The 22,325-nt window shown below is 42.7% G+C and overlaps 3 protein-coding genes across 5 annotated transcripts; 1 reads left to right on the plus strand and 2 right to left on the minus strand.

The window, feature by feature from the left end:
- Nucleotides 1-44: 44 nt before the first annotated feature.
- On the minus strand, nucleotides 45-15,472 carry ndufb7 (NADH:ubiquinone oxidoreductase subunit B7). Of its 2 annotated transcripts, XM_034555750.1 has the most exons (5): nucleotides 15,430-15,472; nucleotides 15,206-15,338; nucleotides 13,471-13,639; nucleotides 10,934-11,142; nucleotides 45-1,283 (listed from the first exon to the last, which is right to left on the minus strand). In XM_034555750.1, exons 2-5 carry the CDS (start codon nucleotides 15,315-15,317, stop codon nucleotides 1,168-1,170), a joined length of 606 nt encoding a protein of 201 aa, XP_034411641.1. In that variant the 5' UTR covers nucleotides 15,318-15,338; nucleotides 15,430-15,472; the 3' UTR covers nucleotides 45-1,167. The 2 variants fall into 2 exon arrangements, with proteins under 2 accessions (XP_034411641.1, XP_034411724.1); XM_034555833.1 differs by lacking the exons at nucleotides 45-1,283; nucleotides 10,934-11,142 and adding an exon at nucleotides 12,060-12,225.
- tecrb (trans-2,3-enoyl-CoA reductase b) lies at nucleotides 516-10,371 on the plus strand. Of its 2 annotated transcripts, XM_034554529.1 has the most exons (12): nucleotides 516-592; nucleotides 3,331-3,381; nucleotides 6,979-7,030; nucleotides 7,167-7,211; nucleotides 7,329-7,432; nucleotides 7,621-7,736; nucleotides 8,353-8,458; nucleotides 8,609-8,681; nucleotides 8,771-8,814; nucleotides 9,027-9,084; nucleotides 9,387-9,475; nucleotides 9,690-10,371. In XM_034554529.1, exons 1-12 carry the CDS (start codon nucleotides 578-580, stop codon nucleotides 9,861-9,863), a joined length of 927 nt encoding a protein of 308 aa, XP_034410420.1. In that variant the 5' UTR covers nucleotides 516-577; the 3' UTR covers nucleotides 9,864-10,371. The 2 variants fall into 2 exon arrangements, with proteins under 2 accessions (XP_034410420.1, XP_034410342.1); XM_034554451.1 differs by lacking the exon at nucleotides 516-592 and having other exon boundaries at nucleotides 1,277-3,381.
- Nucleotides 15,473-16,115: 643 nt separating the features above from the next.
- zgc:136908 (uncharacterized protein LOC563679 homolog) lies at nucleotides 16,116-22,124 on the minus strand. Its single transcript, XM_034537308.1, has 18 exons — nucleotides 22,063-22,124; nucleotides 21,552-21,663; nucleotides 21,245-21,417; nucleotides 21,006-21,148; nucleotides 20,774-20,904; nucleotides 19,997-20,128; nucleotides 19,783-19,885; nucleotides 19,440-19,573; nucleotides 19,178-19,313; nucleotides 18,975-19,087; nucleotides 18,118-18,282; nucleotides 17,834-17,956; nucleotides 17,527-17,739; nucleotides 17,256-17,434; nucleotides 17,023-17,152; nucleotides 16,691-16,849; nucleotides 16,416-16,567; nucleotides 16,116-16,313 (listed from the first exon to the last, which is right to left on the minus strand). The coding sequence occupies exons 1-18, from the start codon at nucleotides 22,083-22,085 to the stop codon at nucleotides 16,208-16,210; spliced, it is 2,427 nt and encodes an 808-aa protein (XP_034393199.1). The 5' UTR covers nucleotides 22,086-22,124; the 3' UTR covers nucleotides 16,116-16,207.
- Between the last annotated feature and the right edge of the window lie 201 nt (nucleotides 22,125-22,325).

Consider the following 22,325-nt stretch of genomic DNA (forward strand, 5'->3'; position numbering starts at 1 on the left):
ATTGGACAACAAGACGTGAGACAATAATGACACAAGAAAATGACTTTAGGTCAGTGTGCCAGGCAAATGGCAAACTGTATTTTTGAAAGACGATTTATTACACAAGGAACACACAATCTATACATACATGCATTTACACAAGAGAAAGCAAATAAAGAGATGATTATATATTGTGCAGTGATGGTGGTGTGTGTGTGTGGGGGGGGGGGGGCAAGACTGCAAAAAGAAATTAGAAAAATAATAGCATTTAGTCTGCAAATTAAATTGTGAAGAGTCAGAAGATTGAGAACCTATTTTTTTAGTAAGCCTGCATACAAACGCTCGGAGATGCTACTCAAAGAGCAATACATCCAATTATGTTAGCATCATAGCCTTAAGAAGGTTAGCGTAGGCGCGACTGTTCCATCTGCTCAAATCCCATTGGCTACGTCGCTGATAGTGTCGCCAGTTGTGATTGGCTGCGGAACGGACGTTGGGCCCGCCTCCTGTGGCCTCAGCAGTCGCACATCACTCCGCTGATTGGAGGCGGCTCTGTCACTCATCCGGGGTATTAAGGAAGAGGGTGCTAACTGCCAAGATGAAGCACTACGAGGTAAGTAGTGTGCGCGAACCTCTAAACCATCAATGGAGCGATTCATGGGTCCGGAGTTTCATTAATCAGACCAATTCGGAAGTGCTCTGTGGTTTCTGTCAGGATGAACTCACGTGTTTGAGCTTTAAACATGAGCGGCGAGGGGCGCATACTGTAGCGACGCCGCCTGTCACGCGCTGGTTGCGATGCCCGGGGATTTGCGGCCTCTCGTGCACGGACGTTAGCGCTTCTGTTGGTTGATATCGCACATGGAGGTCAAGCCGCCGCCACGTTTACGATGAAGTAGACGTGCGATGTGTATTTGTTGCGTTTTCGATGTACGCTGATCAGAGTCCTCCGTTCAAGATAATTCTCGCCATCATCGCCCTCTGTGGCTGGAATGACGCATGGCGCGTCTTATCTCATTATTACCCAATCATGCAGGTGAACAGTCAAGCGTGCAAGAATGGTTCACTTAACTTACATAGAAAGAAAATTCCTAAATAAATTTGTGGCTAACCTCAGAAACATCCATACTCTTAAGACAGGTCTTTCAACATTCACGTGGCAGGTGTCCAACGCCACTTAAAGCTTCTCTAAATGCACCAAAACCCACCAGACAGGATCTGAAGTTGTCCTGACAGAAACTGACCCGACCAGTGGCTGCTCCGGTTCTCCTTCCTCCTGTCATCACTGATGAGGCTGTTGCAAGCTGTGAGGGGTTGAAAACATGACATATTTTATTTTTTATGACAACTTTGTGTGCCATGTTTTCATTCACACAGGTGTTACATTTATGGATTCAATCACAGTGGATTTTTATTATTTACACCAAATAGCAATCTAAAGCTAAACAGAAATACTTTTACAAACTTAAAGAGCTGTTTGTTAAATGTTTTTAAAGTTACAATGTGTCCACAGTATCCTGTGAAGTAAATCAAACTGTTTTCCATTTGTGTCATTAAATAGGTAGCCATTCACAGGGATCTGTCTTACTTACAAACTGACTGTCCATCAATATCTGGAATTGTGTACAAAAACATGGAGCAAAGAAATAATTCATATTGTTGGTTAATTTGCCAAAAAAGACAATCGTTTCCCAATTTCAGAAATGGTCTCTCACCTTGCGAAAGGAGGTACAGGCGAAACCAGCAAATAAAAGCAGAAGTCCACTGCCATGATTAAAGCGTATTTCTCCCTGCTTCGCCCTCACCCCAGAGTGCCCTACCAGGACAGAAGCTTTATATAGATGAGATGGGGGAGGTTCAGTGGCTGAGGGTATGCCTGCCAGAGGGAAGGCTGTGATGGGGCTATTCCCCGAAGTCTCAACTGCAGTGTCATGTGTCTTACTTTGTTTAAACACACATTCATGTTTAGTTTGTACAGTAATAAGGCAGCTCGATTCATTCATTTAAAAAGCTCTGATTCAAGTTTTAGAAAGGCAAGTCGCCCTGTGTAAAAATGTAAACGCATGCCTGAAACACCCAAATAAAGAAATATGCTGAATCTGTGGGCATCAAAAACCAAATCCCCCAGAGCTCCATTTTACTTTTAGTCTCAGATTCGTGAGCCGTACTACATGCGTCGAAAATAATATCCAAAACTAGCCTAAACTTCCATGTTGCCACTTGTGACTATATGTCTTTCACTCATTATGGAAACTTCATTCTGTCGAGTGTCATTAGAGAGAGGGCGTGTGGGTGGGCTTCACCAAGGGGAATGCCCCGACTAAGCCCTCTGAATCTGGAGTATTATCACCCCTTGGTGGCAGGAAAAGGTGACTCCCCATGTGAGTGACCTGAGAAATCTGCCTTCTCAGTTGGGTTTCAAGGTACATACTCTGTAAAACGTGGGGTTTGGTTTCTGTGCGTGCGACCCTGAACTGGTCCATTTAGGGGTCTGATCAAAGGTTGGTGATGTACATTGGGGCTGGGCAGATGGACAGTACTGCAAAGGGTCTTAAAAAGCGAGCCCATGACATCATCACATAGACCGGTGGGGTCTGTCGGGAAAGGGTTGGTCATGCAGAATTAGCAGTAGACATTTATATTTAGCTGTGGACAGGAAGACAGGGGGATGCACTATGAAAGGGGGGTTTCTGCTTTCACAATACCTCTCCTCCATCTTTCCACTTAGCCAGGGGTTGAGAGGGGTCATCAAGTGCCCTTTTTTTATGGAGGAGTTATGTTTCAAATCCAAGTCACTGCAGCACTGAAATATAGCTCTCTGCTCTAGAAGTTTCCTTCATGAGATATAACACAGAGGATCTACTGCCGAGCGTTTGCCAAGGGGATGCTGGGCATTCCTGTGTATGCAACTGTGCACACACATGTGGGACATGTCCACGCTCCAGTTAAATAAAGCAACGCACCAGAAGTGAAGGAATGAGAGGGGCAAAGAGGGAGGGAGAGCGAGAGAATGAGATACAGGAGGGAGGGGTGGAGGAGCAGGGGAGAGACAGATTTATTTCCACAGCTGAGTGCTGCCCCTCTCCTCTCTGTGGTTTGGCGTGGCGCTTGGATAGACAGCTGAGAGGTGACGAGTGACAAGAGAACTGAGAAGAAGAGTAAGGTGGGAAAAAACGAAGATAAACCGAGTGCAGGAGGAGGACGGTGGACATGGATGCCCTAGCACTAGAGGCCACCAGCACTAAAAAGCCGGCATACGGGGCGGTAGTGGTGGTTGCCCCGGTGCTGGCTCAAGCCCCGGTCAAACGCAAACCTGCTAAAAAAGCTAAAAAGGCTGTTGTTTTCTTTGAGGTGGAGATACTGGATGCCAAGACCAAGGACAAGCTCTGCTTCCTGGACAAGGTGAGAACGCTTTTCTTTTCTTTTCATGTATTTGTATCGGTTTCCTTTTTTTAAACATCATCTCTGCAAAAGGTATTTTTAATTACTGTACGAGCACATGCAAGTGTCCGTGTGCCTATATGTTTACTGAATGCAACAGGTGCAGTGGGTCTCCGGTCCTATTTTACAGTAAAAAAGCCTGTGTGTATTTGAGTCGGGCTGAGTTTTCTAGAACATTGTGGAGCTGCTGTGTTCCTCGCTGTCAGTCAGTGGGTGTGTACGTGAGACACACACACACAGGAGCCCCCTTCATGCCGGCGATGACACAACGCTGCTCTGTTCTCTATTCTGGGTAATGAAGGGTTTTTGGAGCGCACACATAGACAATATAATCAACATTGGTATACTAAAGTTCACCTTACCCAAGGCATTACAACACCACCACAACCTTCGGCCTCAAAACTGCCGGTGTGTTTGAAGATGAAAAGTCCTTCATAATGTTCTTGGTACTTTACTTTACATCAGGGCCATATATCGATAATATATCGATATTGTGATATGAGACGAGATATATCGTCTCAGATTCTGGATATTGTTTGTTTTTCTCCATATTGCCCAGCCCTGCTTCATATTAGGCCTATCCCATTTCTGGTGCCTGTTACTTTTGTTGTAGCCTCGTTGGATGACACTCGCCGTGCTCGCTGATCTGTTTTAGATGGTTGAACAAGGTGCAGAGCAGAATAGGTATGATACGTCATACATACATAGTTCTGCGGCGGATTGTGCATGTAGTTTATTTTTGATTTGGAGGTATTTCAAATCCCTTCAGGCGTCCTTTGATTTATTGGATTGCCGTGATTTAATAGTTCTGCATACGTTTGAGTGTGATGATGAGGAGGAGCTCATGTGCCTATAATCAATAAGGTTTTTGTAGAAACAGATGTGAGGTACTTGTCCAGAAAACCCATCTCTGAAGTTCAATTCATTTGACTTTAATGTATACACTGCTTGTATGAATGCAACATATAGAGACCTTTCCTTTTTTCCATCTCCCTTGATGGTTGTAGGATATTTAACATCACTAGAAGTATTCTCATCAATCAATTTTTTGTAATGTGAAGCTTAAATGTTGTGTTTTAACAGATAATCACAACTGAATAATGGACTTTAGTTGTGCTGTCAGTTGGGATTTAAGAGTATCCCTGTTGTATTTTGACGGGATGTTTAAGCTAATTGTTTTATCAGGTATATTTGCAGTAATTTGTACTTGGCCTGTACTTAGTTATTATTGTGTTAGGTGGCTTTCATTAGTTACTGACAGGCCTGTGAGTCTGTGCTGTTGCATTAGGAGGGTTTAGTGTATTGTTGGTGTGTGCATTAGCCAAGTTTGCAGTGGTGTTAGTCTGTTAGCCCGACCAGACTCATCTTATCAAAGGCTGCTCCTCGGGTTCACACAGTGTGAAGTTCTATCCTTGTTGGATTATACCCTGTTGTCAGCTTGGCAGAGTTTCCATGGCGATAGCAGGCAGAATATTAACACCAAGTCCTGCATCTTGTCAGAGTTTATAGGACAGACTCGGTGATCTCCATATACGAATAAAGCCTGTAAAAGAGGGGGCAGCAGCAGGGGTCACAGAGAGGGTTGTTTCTCAGTGATGTCATCCTGCTGGAAATGGCCTGTGGTCCTCTGGACCACGTGAATAGAAGGCCAGTCTATTACAGCAGCAGCAGGAGACCTCTTCAGTCTGCTTCTGAACAGTGCTGGCCTTGGTGATCAGATATATTACAGACAAACGCAGTGCTGTCCACCAAATATGCAACTTGAAAAATATACTCTGTCTTTCCTTGTGGCTCAAGTTCCTAAATGCAGTTCAAAGGTTTAAGCACTTGATCGTAATTTGCAGTTGCATATATGGACACGAACTGGCTGAAGGTTAACGGCCTTTATTATTTTGCTCAGTGCCATCTTGGCTTTCACACGGCACGCATGAGTAAGAACATGCTTTCTTGTGCTTGTCACTGTCCTCCTATGTCACACCTTTGCTTGGACAGTGTGATATCACACAGGTATACATTTCACAAAAGCATCTCAGCTCTCCCATTCCAGGCCAACGGGGAAATATAGGCTTACTTCTAAAATGTTTGGAGAAGCCTGTCACCAGCCTGTAAATGTCACAGAGAAACTTGATGTGGATGGCTGAGATGTTATCACTATGTTGTGTGCAGATAGTATTGCTGAGTTTGTTTTCCCAAAAAGGACTTTTTGGTTTCCATTAATTTCAGTTCAATAATTTGCAGTGACTTGAAACGTTTATAAGACAGATACTTACAAAATAATGAAGGAAGGGATAATAGTCACTTCTTTCAAGATTAATGAATTGCATTTACAAATCTAAAAATCAATGCTTGAGACACGGTCTATGAGTCGATCCTTATTTCTTTTAGCACATTTCATTCAAGGATAACTTATTGTCATTATCCAACACAGGGATGCACAACGACATTCTGTTGTAGCGCATTTGTAACGCAACAAACACATGACGAGCAAAACTAAACCAAAAACTTTAGCCCAACATACTTTAAAATAAATGCAAACATAATTGCTGGTGAAGAAATGCTCAAATGTATTTTAAACAAACATTAAAAGTGTAGAGACAGGCAGTTCTAGTAGTGTATTTGTATATATTATAAAGTAACTCCTACCATGTGAAGTGAATTACCATATTAAAGATACAAAAGCATGATTAATGACTAATTAAGGATGCACCATTTCAACTTGTTCTGTCCCAATACCAATTCCAATATCTTAACTCGGGGTATGTGCCAGTACCATACTGATGCAATACCACTGTTTGTTTGGTTTTCTTTCTCAATGAAATATCTGCGTACCTCACTGCATGAAGCTCATTGTATTTTTAAATGTAAGGTACACAAAACAATCAGGCCTGCTGTGACTGATTTATTTATAAGATGAATTTTCTACTGACAATGACAAATAAACTATATTTAATGTGGATCGATCACATCATGGCCAACACATACCCTCATGCATACATCCCTAAAATCACTGAGCTGAATCCTCAGAGAGGTTGACTAGAAACTATTTAATTTCCTAATGCGGTGTGTGTGTGTGTGTGTGTGTGTGTGTGTGTGTGTGTGTGTGTGTGTGTGTGTGTGTGTGTGTGTGTGTGTGTGTGTGTGTGTGTGTGTGTGTGTGTGTGTGTGTGTGTGTGTGTGTGTGTGTGTGTGTGTGTGTGTGTGTGTGTGTGTGTGTGTGTGTGTGTGTGTGTGTGTGTGTGTGTGTGTGTGTGTTAGAGAGAGAAAGATGCAAGGAATAATATCATTTAGAAAGTCATGCACCAAAGATTCCCAAAACACCAAAAGCCAGAGCTTACAGGACAACCCTTTACCAGCACTCCCAATTGTCCCAACAACTTCCATCAATACCAAAGACACAAAAGCCATCACGTGTGCGTGCGCGCACAGGCTTCTTAAACCCCTCGTACCAGCTGTTAATAAACCACGTCCAATGGGTATGTGAGCTAAATTTACCACTAATCACCATCATGGAACACTGTGTGTGCGTGCACTTATTTATTGTGGTGTCATTTGTTGTAGGTCGAGCCAAATGCCACTATCGGAGAGATCAAGTCCATGTTCCACAAGAGCCGTGAGTACCATCTCTGCAGGCGTCTTAAGCCTCATCTGAATTAACATCAAGCAAATCTTCAAGCTGCACATACAAAAACGTACTTTATACTTTATATCCTGTCTTAAGAGGTCTGTGACGTATTTATCCATTTCAGATCCTCAGTGGTACCCAGCCAGACAGTCCATTCGCCTCGACCCCAGTAAGTCAACCACAGTGTGTCTATCAGTATACATAAAGTGAATGTAGTACTACTTCCCTCTACAAGCAACTCATAATGTACTGTACAGCTCATTAAGTAAACTCATGTGTGTTTCAGAGGGGAAGTCCCTGAAGGATGAGGATGTTCTGCAGCATCTCCCTGTGGGAACCACGGCAACCTTCTACTTCAGAGACCTTGGAGCTCAGATCAGCTGGGTCACAGTGAGTACAACCCGGTGCCGTCCAAAGATAGATGTGTGTGTGTGTGTATATATATATATATATATATATATATATATATATATATATATATATATATATATATATATATAACATGTATACACAGCAACAAACAACATGGCTCTAGTGTAACTGTCGATGCTCTAATTTTCTCTGTCCTACTTTTTCAGGTCTTTCTGACCGAGTATACCGGTCCACTGGTCCTCTATCTGATGTTCTACTTCAGAGTTTCCTTCATCTACGCACCCAAATATGACTTTACCACCAGTAAACACTGGGTCGTACAGTGAGTGTCTCCAACACGCCTTCACACTCTTTGTACTAGTTTGAGCCTTCTTGAGACGGCCAGCGTGTCCTCTTGAAGTCCAACGTGTCTCGACTTTAAGGAGTAGCGTGACACTTTGTGACATGTGCTGAGAGTGAGATGATAGGAGATCGATACCGCTTTGGTGTCTGTAGGTAGAAACTCAGGCTTCAGCTTCCAGCCACATGGCAACCAACAGAGCTCCTGGAAAGCTTTTTCGTTTTATTTAGGAAAATAATAAAAAAAATGTTAATGAAAAGTCTGAATATACAAAGTAATGAGTAACTATAATTTTCCAATAAATGTAGTGGAGTAGAACTATAAAGTAGCATAAACCAAACGTTTCCAGTCTTAAGCTGAGCGAAGCAAATCATCTGCTTGCCTTAGCTTCAAGTTTACCGTACAGACACAGGATTAGTAAAGTTCTGCTTATCCAACTCTCATTTTTCCCTCAGCCTAACTATTACTTTAACTATGCTCGTTCCATATCAATGTGGAAATGAGCCTGAAAGTCCTATCTCGACAGCTTTTGGACGAGATGATGAAACGGTGCTCTTTGTACCTGCGTCTGGTGACACGATTGTTGTGCTTTTTCCAGTCTCGCCTGTATGTGTCACTCGTTCCACTTCATGAAGAGGCTGCTGGAGACGCTGTTTGTCCATCGCTTCTCTCACGGTACCATGCCGTTGCGTAACATCTTCAAGGTGAGACGCACTCTACCGCTCAAGCCCTGGCCTATTCTTCCTTACGTTAACAGAGGCAGAGGTGTCATGTCGTTTTTTTTTCACGGAGTAAAAGATGAATGGTTAACAGTTGAGTTTGTGTGTCTCAAAGTGACAATGTTCCCGTTTCAGAACTGTACCTACTACTGGGGCTTTGCAGCGTGGATGGCCTATTACGTCAACCACCCGCTGTACACACCACCCAGTGAGTGTTCATGCACCATCCTCTCATTTACCAATGTGTCAGTGGAACTCTTGTTCATCATCGCTCGTGTTACTTGTTTCTTGTTGCAGTCTACGGCGAGCAACAGATCAGACTCGCCCTCATCATATTCCTGGTAAGAATATTTATACGTTGACACTTAGTTCTGTCATTTATCGTGCATCATTCGATTTGATTCATAAATAAGGAAAGAAAAGCACGTCATTTTCATAATTTGCATTACATTTTTTATAACTTTTATATTTTTACGGAGACAAGCCCTGATTTAAAGTGTCCATTTTCTTTTGCTCTCATTGTTAAATCACTTTTCACTGTTTTCTTTCTTAGTTCTGTCAGATCGGCAACTTTTCCATCCACATTGCTCTTCGGAACCTCCGTCCACCAGGTACACACACACACACACACACACACACACACACACACACACACACACAGTATACACAATATTTGATGCAGTAATGTAGTTCTTGGGTGGTCTGCACATGACTCTAAACAAGCTACAGTCAGATTTATTTCAATAAAAGACCCTGAAGATAATTAACGTCATTGGTTTTCTTCGCATTTAAGGTAAATTTAGAATTGTTTGGTTTGGAAATGAGGCCAACATGTAAACATAGGAACGAGTAGACGGTTTGAAATTAAAATAAATGTCTTTGACACGCCTTTTCTCTTGCTTCCTTCATCCAGGGTCTAAGACCAGAAAGATTCCCTATCCAACCAAGAACCCCTTCACCTGGATCTTCCTGCTGGTCTCCTGCCCCAACTACACCTATGAGGTGACATCAAGAATTGATTATATAATAATATAATAATTATAATTGTTGCACAATTCAACACAGAATTTTTTTAAAAACTAAACGTATTTCATAGGTCTCTTAAAAATGTGTTGTTCGGGCTGCACTGTTTTGTGAGTTAAACTCCCAGCTGCTGCCCTCTTGTGGTCTGAATCTGTGTGTAACGCTCCTCCTCCTCCTCCTCCTCGTCCCGCAGCTGGGCGCCTGGTTTGGCTTCACACTGATGACCCAGTGCCTGCCGGTGGCCTTCTTCACCTTGGTGGGTTTCATCCAGATGACTGTGTGGGCGAAGGGGAAGCACCGCAGCTACCTGAAGGAGTTCCGTGACTACCCTCCTCTCCGCTCACCCATCCTGCCCTTCATCCTTTAGAGGACTCGATTGCTCCCTCGCCCATTCAGCTCTCCCCGCTTGCAGGAGTCAAATACACCCCCACCCTGAATGAGAGGGGGCTCTCTGGTTTTTCCACCCTCCAAACTCGACACAGAATCTGGCTGGCTGAATCTAACCATGTCCCCTTTTCCCTCCGCAACCAAATTGTCTGTCTGCGATCCCTGTATTATTGATAATATTGAGTGAAAATTCTTCTTTTCTGTTAATCTCCCACAAGCCCACTGATAGATTAATTGACTTACGTGTGCTTGAGCTGCCAGAGCAGTTAGTCCCCTTCAAACTACTGAATGACAAACTGTACATGTTAAGATGTCCCACCACTCTGCCATCGAACACTGTGGCTTTGAGGCTGAATCTGCATCTGACGATATTCAGTATAATTTCAATGGTTTAGTTTTTGTATCCATTCATGTACATTTCAAATTATGACAGCATGTCATTTTGTTAATGTCTGAAGTAATTTATAATAAAAAAAAGGTAAACCAAACTTGCTCCGTTATTGTTGATTGTCAAACTTTGCAGCCACCACTCCAGCCCAGAAATATGTGAGCTTTGTACAAGAACAATAGGTACAATTAGATCATATTTTACAGGCTCGTCCAGGGTTGAAATGAGCATATTGGTTTCAACTACACATGTAAAAAGGAGCGGGAAAGAAATCTTTGGTGAAACATAAAAAATGGTAAAGGTCAGTTATTTCGGTGAAGTTATCTAGAGGATTACGGTTTGTCTGACATTAATGAGACTGAGGGTTGCAGAACAATATCTGTTGTTGAAGTTTTCGTGGAGTCTTAATTTTCAAAAAGGAAAATCTATCCACTTAGTTTACACAGAGCCCGTACTACAAAAGGCCGACTGAACTGCTCAGTCTACTATTCAGACTTTTAACTTAATTAAATTAGCCACATGGAAATTCTCTGAAAATGTTTTGTGAAAAACTACAATATGACTTTTGTGTCTTTTTTTTTCTGACCTACTGTACGCTGACTTTTTTTTGACATACTATATCATGACTTATCTCGACATGTTGAACTGTTGTTTTGACATACTTGAAGCCCCTCCCACTGAGGCTGCTGGCCAACAGACGCAGCTGTCGGCTGACGAGGAGTCGTCAGCTTGATGAAGCTCAGCTGAGCCGCCCGGGCTATAAAAGCTGATCCACATCCTCGTTGTCACCTCCCTCCCCACAGCTGATGTCTTCTCTGGGCTTTGGACCGGCACACGTGACACGCGTTCATGCACTGCATCCACTGCTGACCTGTAGTTTATGAAGTTGTGTTGGTTTTAAGTATAACTTGCGAGGACTCCCTCTGTGTCACGTTCTCTGAGTCACTTTGTGACAAAAGGGGATCTAGTCCGGGATGCCAAAATCTAGCCCGAGTGTGACAAAGGACGCTTGATTATTAATTAATTGGTGACCTTGTGGTTCATTGGCACTAAATTGAGATAAAGGACAGTAGTAAAGATTAAAGCGCCTTCACTATTTAACATTTAGTTTTTAGTGTTAGTCTCTTGGTGGATGTTGGAAGGAAGCAGCATTTGTCCCCCTTGTTGATTTGGCAAACTCATTAGCTTGAGCTTCATCAAGCATGTGCTTTGGTTGAGTACCTGCTCTTGTTCTTTTAGGAGCCATGCATACCTTTTGTTGGCTGAAGTGAATATATATGTATATATATATATTCTATGACTTTTTTAAAGCTGAATCTGCAGTTTTTTATATCCATTCAACGTCATTGTGTTAATGTCTGAAGTAATTTATCAATAAAAAAATCAACCAAACTGCCCTGCTCTGTTATCTATGACCGATTATGTCTGTGTGTGTATTGAAAGACTTTGCGGCCACCTCTCCAGCCCAAAAATATTGCACTTTTGTACGAGGATGTATTGTTTTAAGTGTCACCAATCATGACATCAAATATTACAGGCTCAAATGTTTAAATTAATATGGGGCAGTTTGTCAGACACACCTGCAAGAATTCAGCAACCATAGAAAAAACAACCCAAAACACATTTCGGACTCATCCTAATACTAAAAATGAATGGCGATGGACATATTTTGTAGCAGGAGCAGGGTAGAGATCTTTGGCCAAACAAAATGATGTAGATCACACAAAGGTTTTTAGTAAAGTTATCCAGCGGATTTTCCGTTTGTGTGGATATTAATAAGACTGAGGGTTGTAGAGCTTAAACAATATTGTTTATTGTGAACAGCGGCACATATATACAGAGAAGTAGTATCAGAGGATGCAATGATTATGCAGCTTCAGGCTGATTCTCTACTCTCTTTTTCCTCAGCTGAAGCCTCCTCTCTCTCTCATACTCCTTCATACGCATCACATAGCTGGAGGCAGAAAAAGACAGGTGGATATATATATTATTACAGGATTAAAGTCAAGTTGTCAAATATGAAATTGAGGACCTTGAGCAAGTTAACAGCGATTACATTTTGAGAAACAATGTTATTATAAACATCGATGTTCCTTTGAGGCTTTGGAGTATTAATATTTTAAAAAGGCTAGCTACTCAGTTTATGCACTCTTAGAATATCTTAACCCCACAAAGATGGGTCCTTTAGAAATGCCCAGGACAAATCCATCTGCTAAGTAAGGTTGTGTGAGCTAGAGAACTACTGACTGGACCGTGTGAGAATATTGAAACATACTGTAACCTATAGAGTAAACCAGCCAGTTAACTAGCTTGAGCTTTTCTTTTGGCCACTAGATTTAATTGTAGCTTTTTTTTTCCATAGATATAGCGACAAAGACCTGAAATAATTACAGTGTATGGGTTACATGTCAGATAGTGCTGCAGGTCTTCCAATATTAGTGGTTTTAAATGGTAAACCAGTCATGAATTAGCAACTGCACATAAATGACCGTACGAACATTTAAACCAATGAAGTGGCTTTGCTGAAAGCATCACAATCTTTGGTTCTACATTTTTAGTAACACCGTCCCAAATAAATAATGATACAAAATAAACTGGGCGGTAAACATGCTTAATGCCACAGTGAGCTGTAATTACCAATATAAATCACGACTCCAAATTGAATGTATTCAGGGTCATATTTCCTACAAAAGGTGCTGTGCTAAATAAAAACCGTGCTATTGACAAGTCAGCCGCCACTACCTCTATGTTTACTTTTGGGATTTATTTGCAATTGGAGTGCCGTATATATATTTACACTATGCTACAAACGATGGCAGCGTGAGGAGGCGTTGGGTGTCTATTCGGCATCTATACGCCACTGGGCTTTTGGGGGTTCTGGTCGCTGGTTGAAAAGTGTTCAACTTTGGGCAAAGAGATCATCGCTTTCACTCGTTACCCAGTCGTCTTATCACAATCGAGGAAGGGTCAACGAAGACCAACTGACATCTTTGTAATATCAAACAAATTCATCTAAATGATGCATTTCAAATGTACAATATCTTATTGATTAAGCACATGTGGATATAAAAGCAACTAGCTTGTGTTTTTTATTTGATCTAAGTAAATGGCGGTCTGAGGCACACCAGTGGGCCATGGTGGAAATAGCTGATCTAGGAAAGTCCATCCAACATAAGATCTTTCCAAAGTAAATACTCACTCCTGGTGTTCGCAGTAGTCCCAGTCGTGTCTCTCATGCTTGCAGGCCAGGAAGTTGGGCCAGTTGTCCCTCTTGCACTTCATGAGTTTCAGGAGGTGCTGGGCACAGTAGTCCCTCTGCTCCAACGGCAGCTGGGCCAAGTTCATCTGCGCCTGGCTTGCTACCATCTCTGAAAAAGTACAAGGACCTCGTGAGGGATGCATCAATACCGATATCTGGCCAATACCGACTCAAATAGCTGGATTGGGTATCGTGACAATGGAGCCTATCTATTCAATTATATTCTATATATATACTGGAATTTGTGTTTAAAGTGGCAATATTTAAGATTAATTTTAATCAGCCCTGCTGATTTGGTTAGTTGTGTGATGTGGTCCTTTTTTGTTATGAGTTCTGTTGTGTCCCGACTTTACTGGGCTGGTTCAGGACTGTTAACGGCCATGTATTAGTGGGTTTCTTGTTACACTGAGTATTGTTTTGTGTTAGAATAAATGTTGATGTGTCTTGTGTCTTGGTGAAATTCCAGTGTTAGCATCCTACTATATTTATCTAAGAAACGAGGGGTTTAACCAGGGATATATATTTATATAAATGCATGGGAGTTTTGAGCACACACCAACAGTATAGCGAGAATTTGAGTAGACCCTTTTCAATGCAACAGGGGTAGGGTAGGAGGCCCCTGACTAGAACAGCAACTGAGAAGGGGGGCTACATTAATTAAATGTCTGTTAAGTCACTATCGCAGAAGGCGAGTTGATGCAATGGCCCACTGATTTATGTGTGACGATACTGGGGGAAAAAATTATGTATGGCAGCTTTTCTTCATTGTAAACATACAAAAGTGGTATCAGATCATACTTGGTAACAGACGATACCAAGAACCCAGGTATCTAGACGGAAAAGGTCAGTAAATGGTTGGCTGTGGGAGTCCTAAGGAATGGAAAAATACTAAGTCTGTTATGCAAATCCTGTACAGGTTAGAGGTTCTGTATATAAATCATAATACATACACATCAATTACATTTCCAGATGTTATACATCAGGCAACGACTGACTTTCATGACAGAGTGCAATTTTAATCTGCTTTACTAACAAAGGCAAGCACTGTACTTAATGTACACGACAATTTAGAGATTGATTTAGAGATGAAGATATAATTAATGTGAATAGTGGTTTGACATCTATTCTGCACAATGCCTCAATATACTACAGAAATACACCGTACAGTTCAATATGACACTGTTGAAACACCTAGGCAATAATGTTATATAAAGTGTGTATTACTCATTAGTACAAACACAAATGGTTGTTTGTCTGCAAAATGTGCTACAAATCAGGTTGGCTCCTCGCTAAATATTTTAAATAATTGCGAATGGCAGATTGTAAATACCTGTAAAGACTCCACACGTTAACAGCTACAGAAAAGGAACCAGCAACTCTTTTATTATAGTCTCTCTATTGACGACATTACAATACAACGATGTTGGATATACAAGAACCAGTTGGAGCCCATGGTTTAAATAAGATGCAAAAGGTAAATACACAGACCAGGTCGGCCGCAGACTAACAAGCCGCTCACTGACACTGAAGTTAGCTCGTGAGCTAACCGGAGCATTACCGCTGCCTCGAGAGCGGCGGACGTTTGACAGTTTAAACACAGCGGGGCTGAAAGGGAAATGTGCTTCACTCGAGGTGGTGATGAACACCCTGTCGTTTGATGTCGGACGTGACAAACCTCGCTCGTTCCTCTCTGGAAACCCTAACTGAGGGTCGAACTCGTATTTCCTCGCCGGGTCCGGCTCGGTGTCCGTCTCGGTGACGTACCGTCTGACCAGGTGAGCTCCCATGGCAGCGACGATGTTGAGGCTCTGTTACGGAGAAATAAATATGTTTAGTCTGCTGCTCTACGGCTTTAGTCTGATATTTCCAAGGGGAATCTGCTGCCTGCCATTCGGTCACCTCCACAAGCCCCTTGATGCCACTTCCGCCTTTCACCGGAAATAAACAGCCTGGTGGTCCTTCAGGGAAACACCTCCCAACTGGCCAACTGACAAAGGTTCCGCTGGCAGGAGGCCGGTGTTGTTTCCGATAACTTAGTGTTTACTAAACCTACTTATTCAGTTGTAAATATTGAATAATGTTAACCATACAAAATCATGACTGTTTAGTTCAATATTCAATAGGAAAACTGCACCAGAGCCCCAAACCCTAAGTGGCCATGAAGGTCTCAGATTTACTGTGCGTCAATTGGCTTTTAATAAACAAAAGATTTTCCACAGTTGGATGCATTGCTTTCACAGTACTAAACATCATATTTGTGATGCTTTAGGACCTTTTTTAGATCTATTGTGTTGGGGTGTATTCATACCTCAAAACATTAAACTGAGACTATGTCAAGTTGTCGTGTTATTTATAACATTATCAATATTCAAGTGCCCCAGTAAGCCGTGACAGTGTGACAGTGAGCCAGCGGTCATCAAACCTGTACAAAACAACTGCAGTCATTATAAGAGTAATGGCATATACATTTATTTATTCATCATATTTTAAACACCCACGTACACACAACTTACAACTTTCATATTGCAAACAGATTACTGCTTTGATGTTTTGTTTGACACATTTATTATTGTATCGCTGGTTTACATGTTTATTGGCTTTACATTGAATATTATAGCATCATCACAAAACAGACATTTTCTTGCAGCTGTTCAACTATATGATGATTGTTTTGTTGTCACTGATAGAGATCGTCATTGCCTTCCTCTCTGTTCAGATTTGGACTCCCTGACCCAGAGCCTGACTCCTGACCTTCAGACCGGGTAGCAGTAGCAGAGGAGAACCTAGGTGGGGGAGGGGGGGGGAACAAGATTGAGTCTTGCATGTGTCTTGAAGAATCCAAGACTACAATTTCTGTGACACAGTCCTCCTTTCATAATATGTACCTGAAGTCTCCAAAACCTCGGCTCTGCTGCAGAGTTTGAGCAAACATTTCATATTTGCGGATGTCAGTGTCACTGACTGAGCGACGAGCAAATTGCATCGCTTCTTCAAAGTGGTCCTTCCTGATCTCTGGCACTGGATCAAAGTCTTCATCCTGCAGGCATGGAAAAACATTATGAGGACCTCATGTGGAAACAGTACAGTGTGTGTGTGTGTTTCCTGTTTAATACATTATAGCATGGTGTTAATAAGCAAGTATGCAGCCTGCCAGTCTGACCATGGGGATGTCTGGTCTGTTCTGCCTCTGACGCTCAGCCTTGAGCTCGGCCTCGATGGCCTCACGGATGGCCAGCTTACAGGCCCGCTGGCAGATCTCTGTCAGGTCAGCTCCAGAGAAACCCTCTGTGATCCCAGACAGGTAGTCCAGGTTCACATCCTACAGGAAGAAGAGAGAGGAGGAGCAAAGAGAAAGAGGAACATTCCTCACAAGTGTACTAGAAATTTGTATAAAGGGACAGACCGACGTTTCATTTTATGTTCTCTCTTACGAGTACATGAGGAAGATGTGTGACGGAGAAATGAATCTCCTTATGTGTGTGTGTCACTAACTCGTGCAATAGGGGACTTGCGCAGGTTGGCGTTCAGGATTGCTAAGCGAGATGGTTTGTCCGGGAGCGGGATGTAGATGAGCTGGTCTAAGCGGCCCGGCCGCAGGATGGCAGAGTCGATGATGTCTGGTCTGGTGTGACAAGAGGAGGAAAGGATGTGAGATGTGAATCATTACTTCCAGTGTGCTGCTCTCTCAAACCACAGTCATCAAATACAAATTCCCACATGTGCACCTGTTGGTGGCACCAATGATGAAAACATTTTTTTTGTCCGACATGCCGTCCATCTCTGTGAGTATCTGATTAATGACTCTGTCAGCTGCACCACTTCCATCCCCAGCTCCGCCTCCTCTGGATTTGGCAATGGAGTCTAACTCGTCAAAAAACAAGATGCAGGGTGCTGCCTGTCTGGCCTGTAGACAGAGAAGGTCAGCAAGGTCACAGTGAGAAACAAATGTCGATCCTACCGCAATCATCCATTTTTCTTTCCTTTCTCTGCTCCCACCTTATCAAACACGTCTCTGACATTTGCCTCCGATTCTCCAAACCACATGGTGAGCATCTCGGGTCCTTTGATGGAGATAAAGTTTGCTTGGCACTCGTTGGCGATCGCCTTTGCCAGCAGGGTTTTCCCGCAGCCCGGAGGGCCGTAGAACAATACTCCACGAGATGGAGTCATGCCAAACTTCAGGAACTTGTCCGGATACTCGACAGGATACTGAGGAGAGTAAAGATAGACAGGGTTGTTGATGGGGCTTGTGTGTGTGTATGTGCAGAGTTTGGTGGTGTGAGTGTGCGAGAGTTTCTTCCACCTGAACGAGCTCTTGGAGTTCTCTCTTGACCTCCTCCAGTCCTCCAACGTCCGCCCAGTTCACCCGTGGCACCTCTGCAATGGTTTCTCTCAGAGCTGAAGGGTTGCTCTGACTCAGAGCCCACTGAGGGAGAAGATGATGAGTGATAAGGAAATTACCTGAATCTCTCTTCATTCATTTAGAAATATTCACGTATCGCTTTTATTGCGTGGTTAACAGTCTTTAAGGGATTAATACACTCACAAAAGGTCTGGAAGAACAAAAGTCAGTCAATGTGTGTGTACCTGGAAGTCATCCATGGTGACCGCCAGTGAGTTGAGCAGGTCAGCATCAATGGATTCGTCCTCCAGGTCGATGAGAACCATCTTCTTGCGGATTGCTTGCAGAGCAGCTTCTGAGCACAAAGCAGCCATGTCGGCGCCCACATGGCCGTGGGTCTCAGTGGCAATCTGAGATATGTTAAATAACTCAGGGGCGTTAATCTTAAGTCATTAAACAGCACATATGCATATCAAGATTAGGATGGATGCCATCAGAAGGTAATGTGATTGCTGAAGGTTATGTTTTTGTTTACACGGCACCGTGCTGTTACACGGAAACTCCACCAACATGTTAATTTAATCACACTCAATTGAATCAATTTACACTTAAAGATGCATAATTGCATTATTATATTAAGAATAAGTCACAATTCCCGTCTTACCTTTTCACAAAGTAGTTTTGTTTTAATTTAGTTTATACTATTTACTGTATAATTGCACAGAATTACAGAATATAGAAATAAAGTGGATTTGATGTCAATGCAATGCAACGGATTTTACCTAAATTTGATTCACTAAAAAGAATTACTAATTTCAAACTCACTCTCACTTTGATCTCAGTGAAGGTAGCAGTACAGTTACAATAAACAACATTTAATAGTCTTCTTATTGGATTTCATGGGGAAAATGTTATTACAATAATAATATTCTCGTCAAATGAGAGTATTTTGCCCATGGTATTTTTTATGAGGAGATCTCATCACGCCTCATTAATCAATTTCCATTCTAGCTGCAAATAACGATTATTGTCATTATCCGCCGATTACTTTCTCAATGAATCCATCGGTAAAAATATTAAGCTGGCTGCTACACTCTCTCACCCTCTCCAGGTCGATGTCGTCAGACAATTTCATGTTTTTGGTGTGAATCTGCAGAATCTCCAGTCTGCCGGTCATATCAGGGACTCCAATGTCGATCTCCCGGTCAAACCTGCCTGGAGAGACACATCACCATTTGCATTTGATTGTTTGTGTGTGTGTGTGTGTGTGTGTGTGTGCGTGTGTGTGTGTGTGTGTGTCCTGACCATAGCGTCTCAGGGCAGGGTCCACGCTATTTGGTCGGTTTGTAGCTGCCATGACAACTACATGAGCTCTTTGCTTCAGGCCGTCCATCAGGGTCAGGAGCTGGGAGACTATACGTCTTTCCACTTCACCATGGGTCTACACACACACACACACACACACACACACACACACACACACACACACACACACACAAAGTTACAGGCAAATGTTTTTTTACATTTCTCCTTGTATTTACTTGCATTTTTTTTCTCCAATGTTTACCTTCTCTCTCTTGGGAGCGATAGAGTCCAGCTCATCAATAAAGATGATCGCTGGAGCGCTTTTCTCCGCCTCCTCAAACGCCTTTCTTAAGTTGCTCTCTGACTCTCCCGCCAGCTTACTCATGATCTCAGGACCTTGTCACAGAATAATGCACAGCATGTAAAACACATGTTATCCCACACAGATCTATACATAAGAACACCAATGAGTGAATTGAAATGTCCAATCAGTAACTCTGTAAACCTTATTTTCAAAGTTTCCCACTTTCAGGATCAGCTATTTTTTCCTCCCACCCTGTGTGCAAATGTTCTCACCGGGCCACTGCGAGAAAACAAAGCCTTACCATTGATGAGGAAGAAGAAGGCTCCAGTTTCATTGGCTACAGCCCGGGCCACCAGGGTCTTCCCTGTGCCCGCAGGGCCGTACAGCAGGATACCTCTGGGGGGCTGAAGAGGGGAGGGAAAAACACACAGAGTCAAAAAAGATAATATTAGAATCAAAGGAAGCAGAAATAAGAGTGGATGGGGTCAAGGTTTCTGTGCGTATGTGCATGACACCTTGACTCCTATGGCTTTGAAAAGTCCAGGGTGTCTCAGAGGAAGCTCCACCATCTCTTTGATCTGGGCAAGCTGCTTCCGACAGCCTCCGATGTCGTCGTAGCCGATTTCATTAAGGCTCTCCTCCTCGTCCTGTCACAAGGCAATATGCAAGATTCAGACCTGGTTGAGTTCATTCTCAGTCACGAATGTGGTGCACACTCAGCGGTTCACCATGCCAATAAGGTTACATGAAATCACAAGATAACAAGCTTCAGTTTACTTAATTAGCCCCCAGATGTGATGGACCAGACAACATGAATGTGCTGCTGAAAAATCGACATCGACTGCATGGGGCCTCACGTCTCTATAGGCAACCTTGTGTCACAGCTACAATATACATACATATATATTGTTACCCAGTTTCCAATATGTAGATCTTTCACAATAGAAACATGATATGAATTAAGTACCATTTAAAAGACACAGGTGGACATTCCCATATTACTGTTCTACGAGGTGGATATAGAACATTGTGATGTTGGTTGTGATTATGGTAGATGATCATGCAGTGAATTTAACAACAGTTTTGAAAATTAACAATGAACTAACTAATACTAAATACTTTTTCAAATTTGAAATAAATGTCTGTAGGTACATGCATCCGTTCTTGTTATAACAAACACGGTACATGTCTTACACTTTAACTAGCAGAATAAGGCATTTAGTAATACAAAAAAATTAAATTAGTGTTGTCATATAAAGCTGGCTGGCACACAATCTTAATCTCTCACGGACCTCTCTTTTGATTGGCTCCCCCTCGCAGAAGATGACAGTGTCTGGGGCAACGATGCAGTGCGGGCTGGGGTCAGTGTCCACCACCTTGAACTCCACCGCCCGCATGCTCCCCCTCACCAAGAAGATGTCACCTGGCAACACAGATTAAAAAAAGTCCAGGGTGCCCCAGATGATAGTGAGGATAACAATCATATATGAAAAGAGCGGTTTTACTATGATGGAGTTGCAGTACCGTTATGTATGGGCCGGTAAGTCTCCAGAAAATAGGGTTTGAGGAAAACGTCAAAGAGGTTTCCTGTCAGGCCCTCGATGGTGTCATCTACAGGGAGGACATGGATCCTTCTCCCGTACTTGATGTCGGGGCAGGCATGAATGCTGTGGTAGTGCACACATCCTGGTCATTTCACATCGTCCAACCTTCACGTGTAACCCCATTCCACACACACACAAAGGCACGAGTGTGAAATCTACCTGATGACATCACCGAGCCGGACACGCAGGTTGCTGCGCGTCACACGATTCATGCGTATTCTTTCATGCCCACAGGTGTCATCGTTCAGGACAATGCACACCGTCTGGCGGCGCTTCTTCCCTCTCAACACCACCGTGTCGCCCCGGAAGAGCTGCAGCTCGTCCGTCTTATTCTAGTGTAAACACAAAATGATCAGAAGAAATACAAACATACTAGGATATATATATATATATATATATATATATATATATATATATATATATATATATATATATATATATATTTGCGAGTCCCCCCCACACAGACCTGTGACAGGCTGACAATGCTGCTGTCTTCATTGAGAGCTTCATCCACAATTAGTCTGTTAGGTCTGTGTTTCTGCTTTAGGATGGCGGTGGAGAAATCTTCTCCCTTTGAGCTTCAAAAGCAAGACACAATATGACTCACTGACATGCAGGCTTTGCACTTGTAGCTCTTATTTCCTCATGTGACACTGAGCTGTATTTAGACTCTCTTTGGCTCAGCACGTAGCAACAATATGGGCCTGGACACAACAACAAATGAAAAATAATCTTGTGAACTTATCAGCAATAGTTTTGAGGTGATGTAAAAAATATTATGTGGTTTAAAAAACTTGATCAACTGCAATAAATTGTGCCAGTTGCACAATTTATAAGTTAGAACCAGTTTTGTGAAGCGAACACTGCATAAAATATGCCAATGCTAAATATTGTACAGTGTGTTCAAATATGCATATCCACAGACACAGACACACAAACACACACAAAACAACTGTACACATGCAGCTGTCACTCACTCTGCTCCTCCCGAGCCTGGCATGATTGCTCTCTTTTGTCTCGTCAGATACCCTCAATCTGCTGCCTCTCCGTCGTCCGTAGTTGTTGACTGCGTTGTATTCAGGAGCCGATCTTGTGTGGTCTGAATCCGGGGGTGATCGGTGCCAACGGTTTCAGGTTCTGCCGGATCTGAACTGCGTTGGTGTTGTTTTGGTCTTTTCTTGGAGCCCTGACGTTCCCGGCAGAGCGTCTGTCTTTTCTTTTCCCCTCTGTTGCCTAGAAC

This window comes from Cyclopterus lumpus, chromosome 1 (assembly GCF_009769545.1).
Source record: "Cyclopterus lumpus isolate fCycLum1 chromosome 1, fCycLum1.pri, whole genome shotgun sequence".
In the NCBI taxonomy this organism is placed as follows: Eukaryota; Metazoa; Chordata; class Actinopteri; order Perciformes; family Cyclopteridae; genus Cyclopterus; species Cyclopterus lumpus.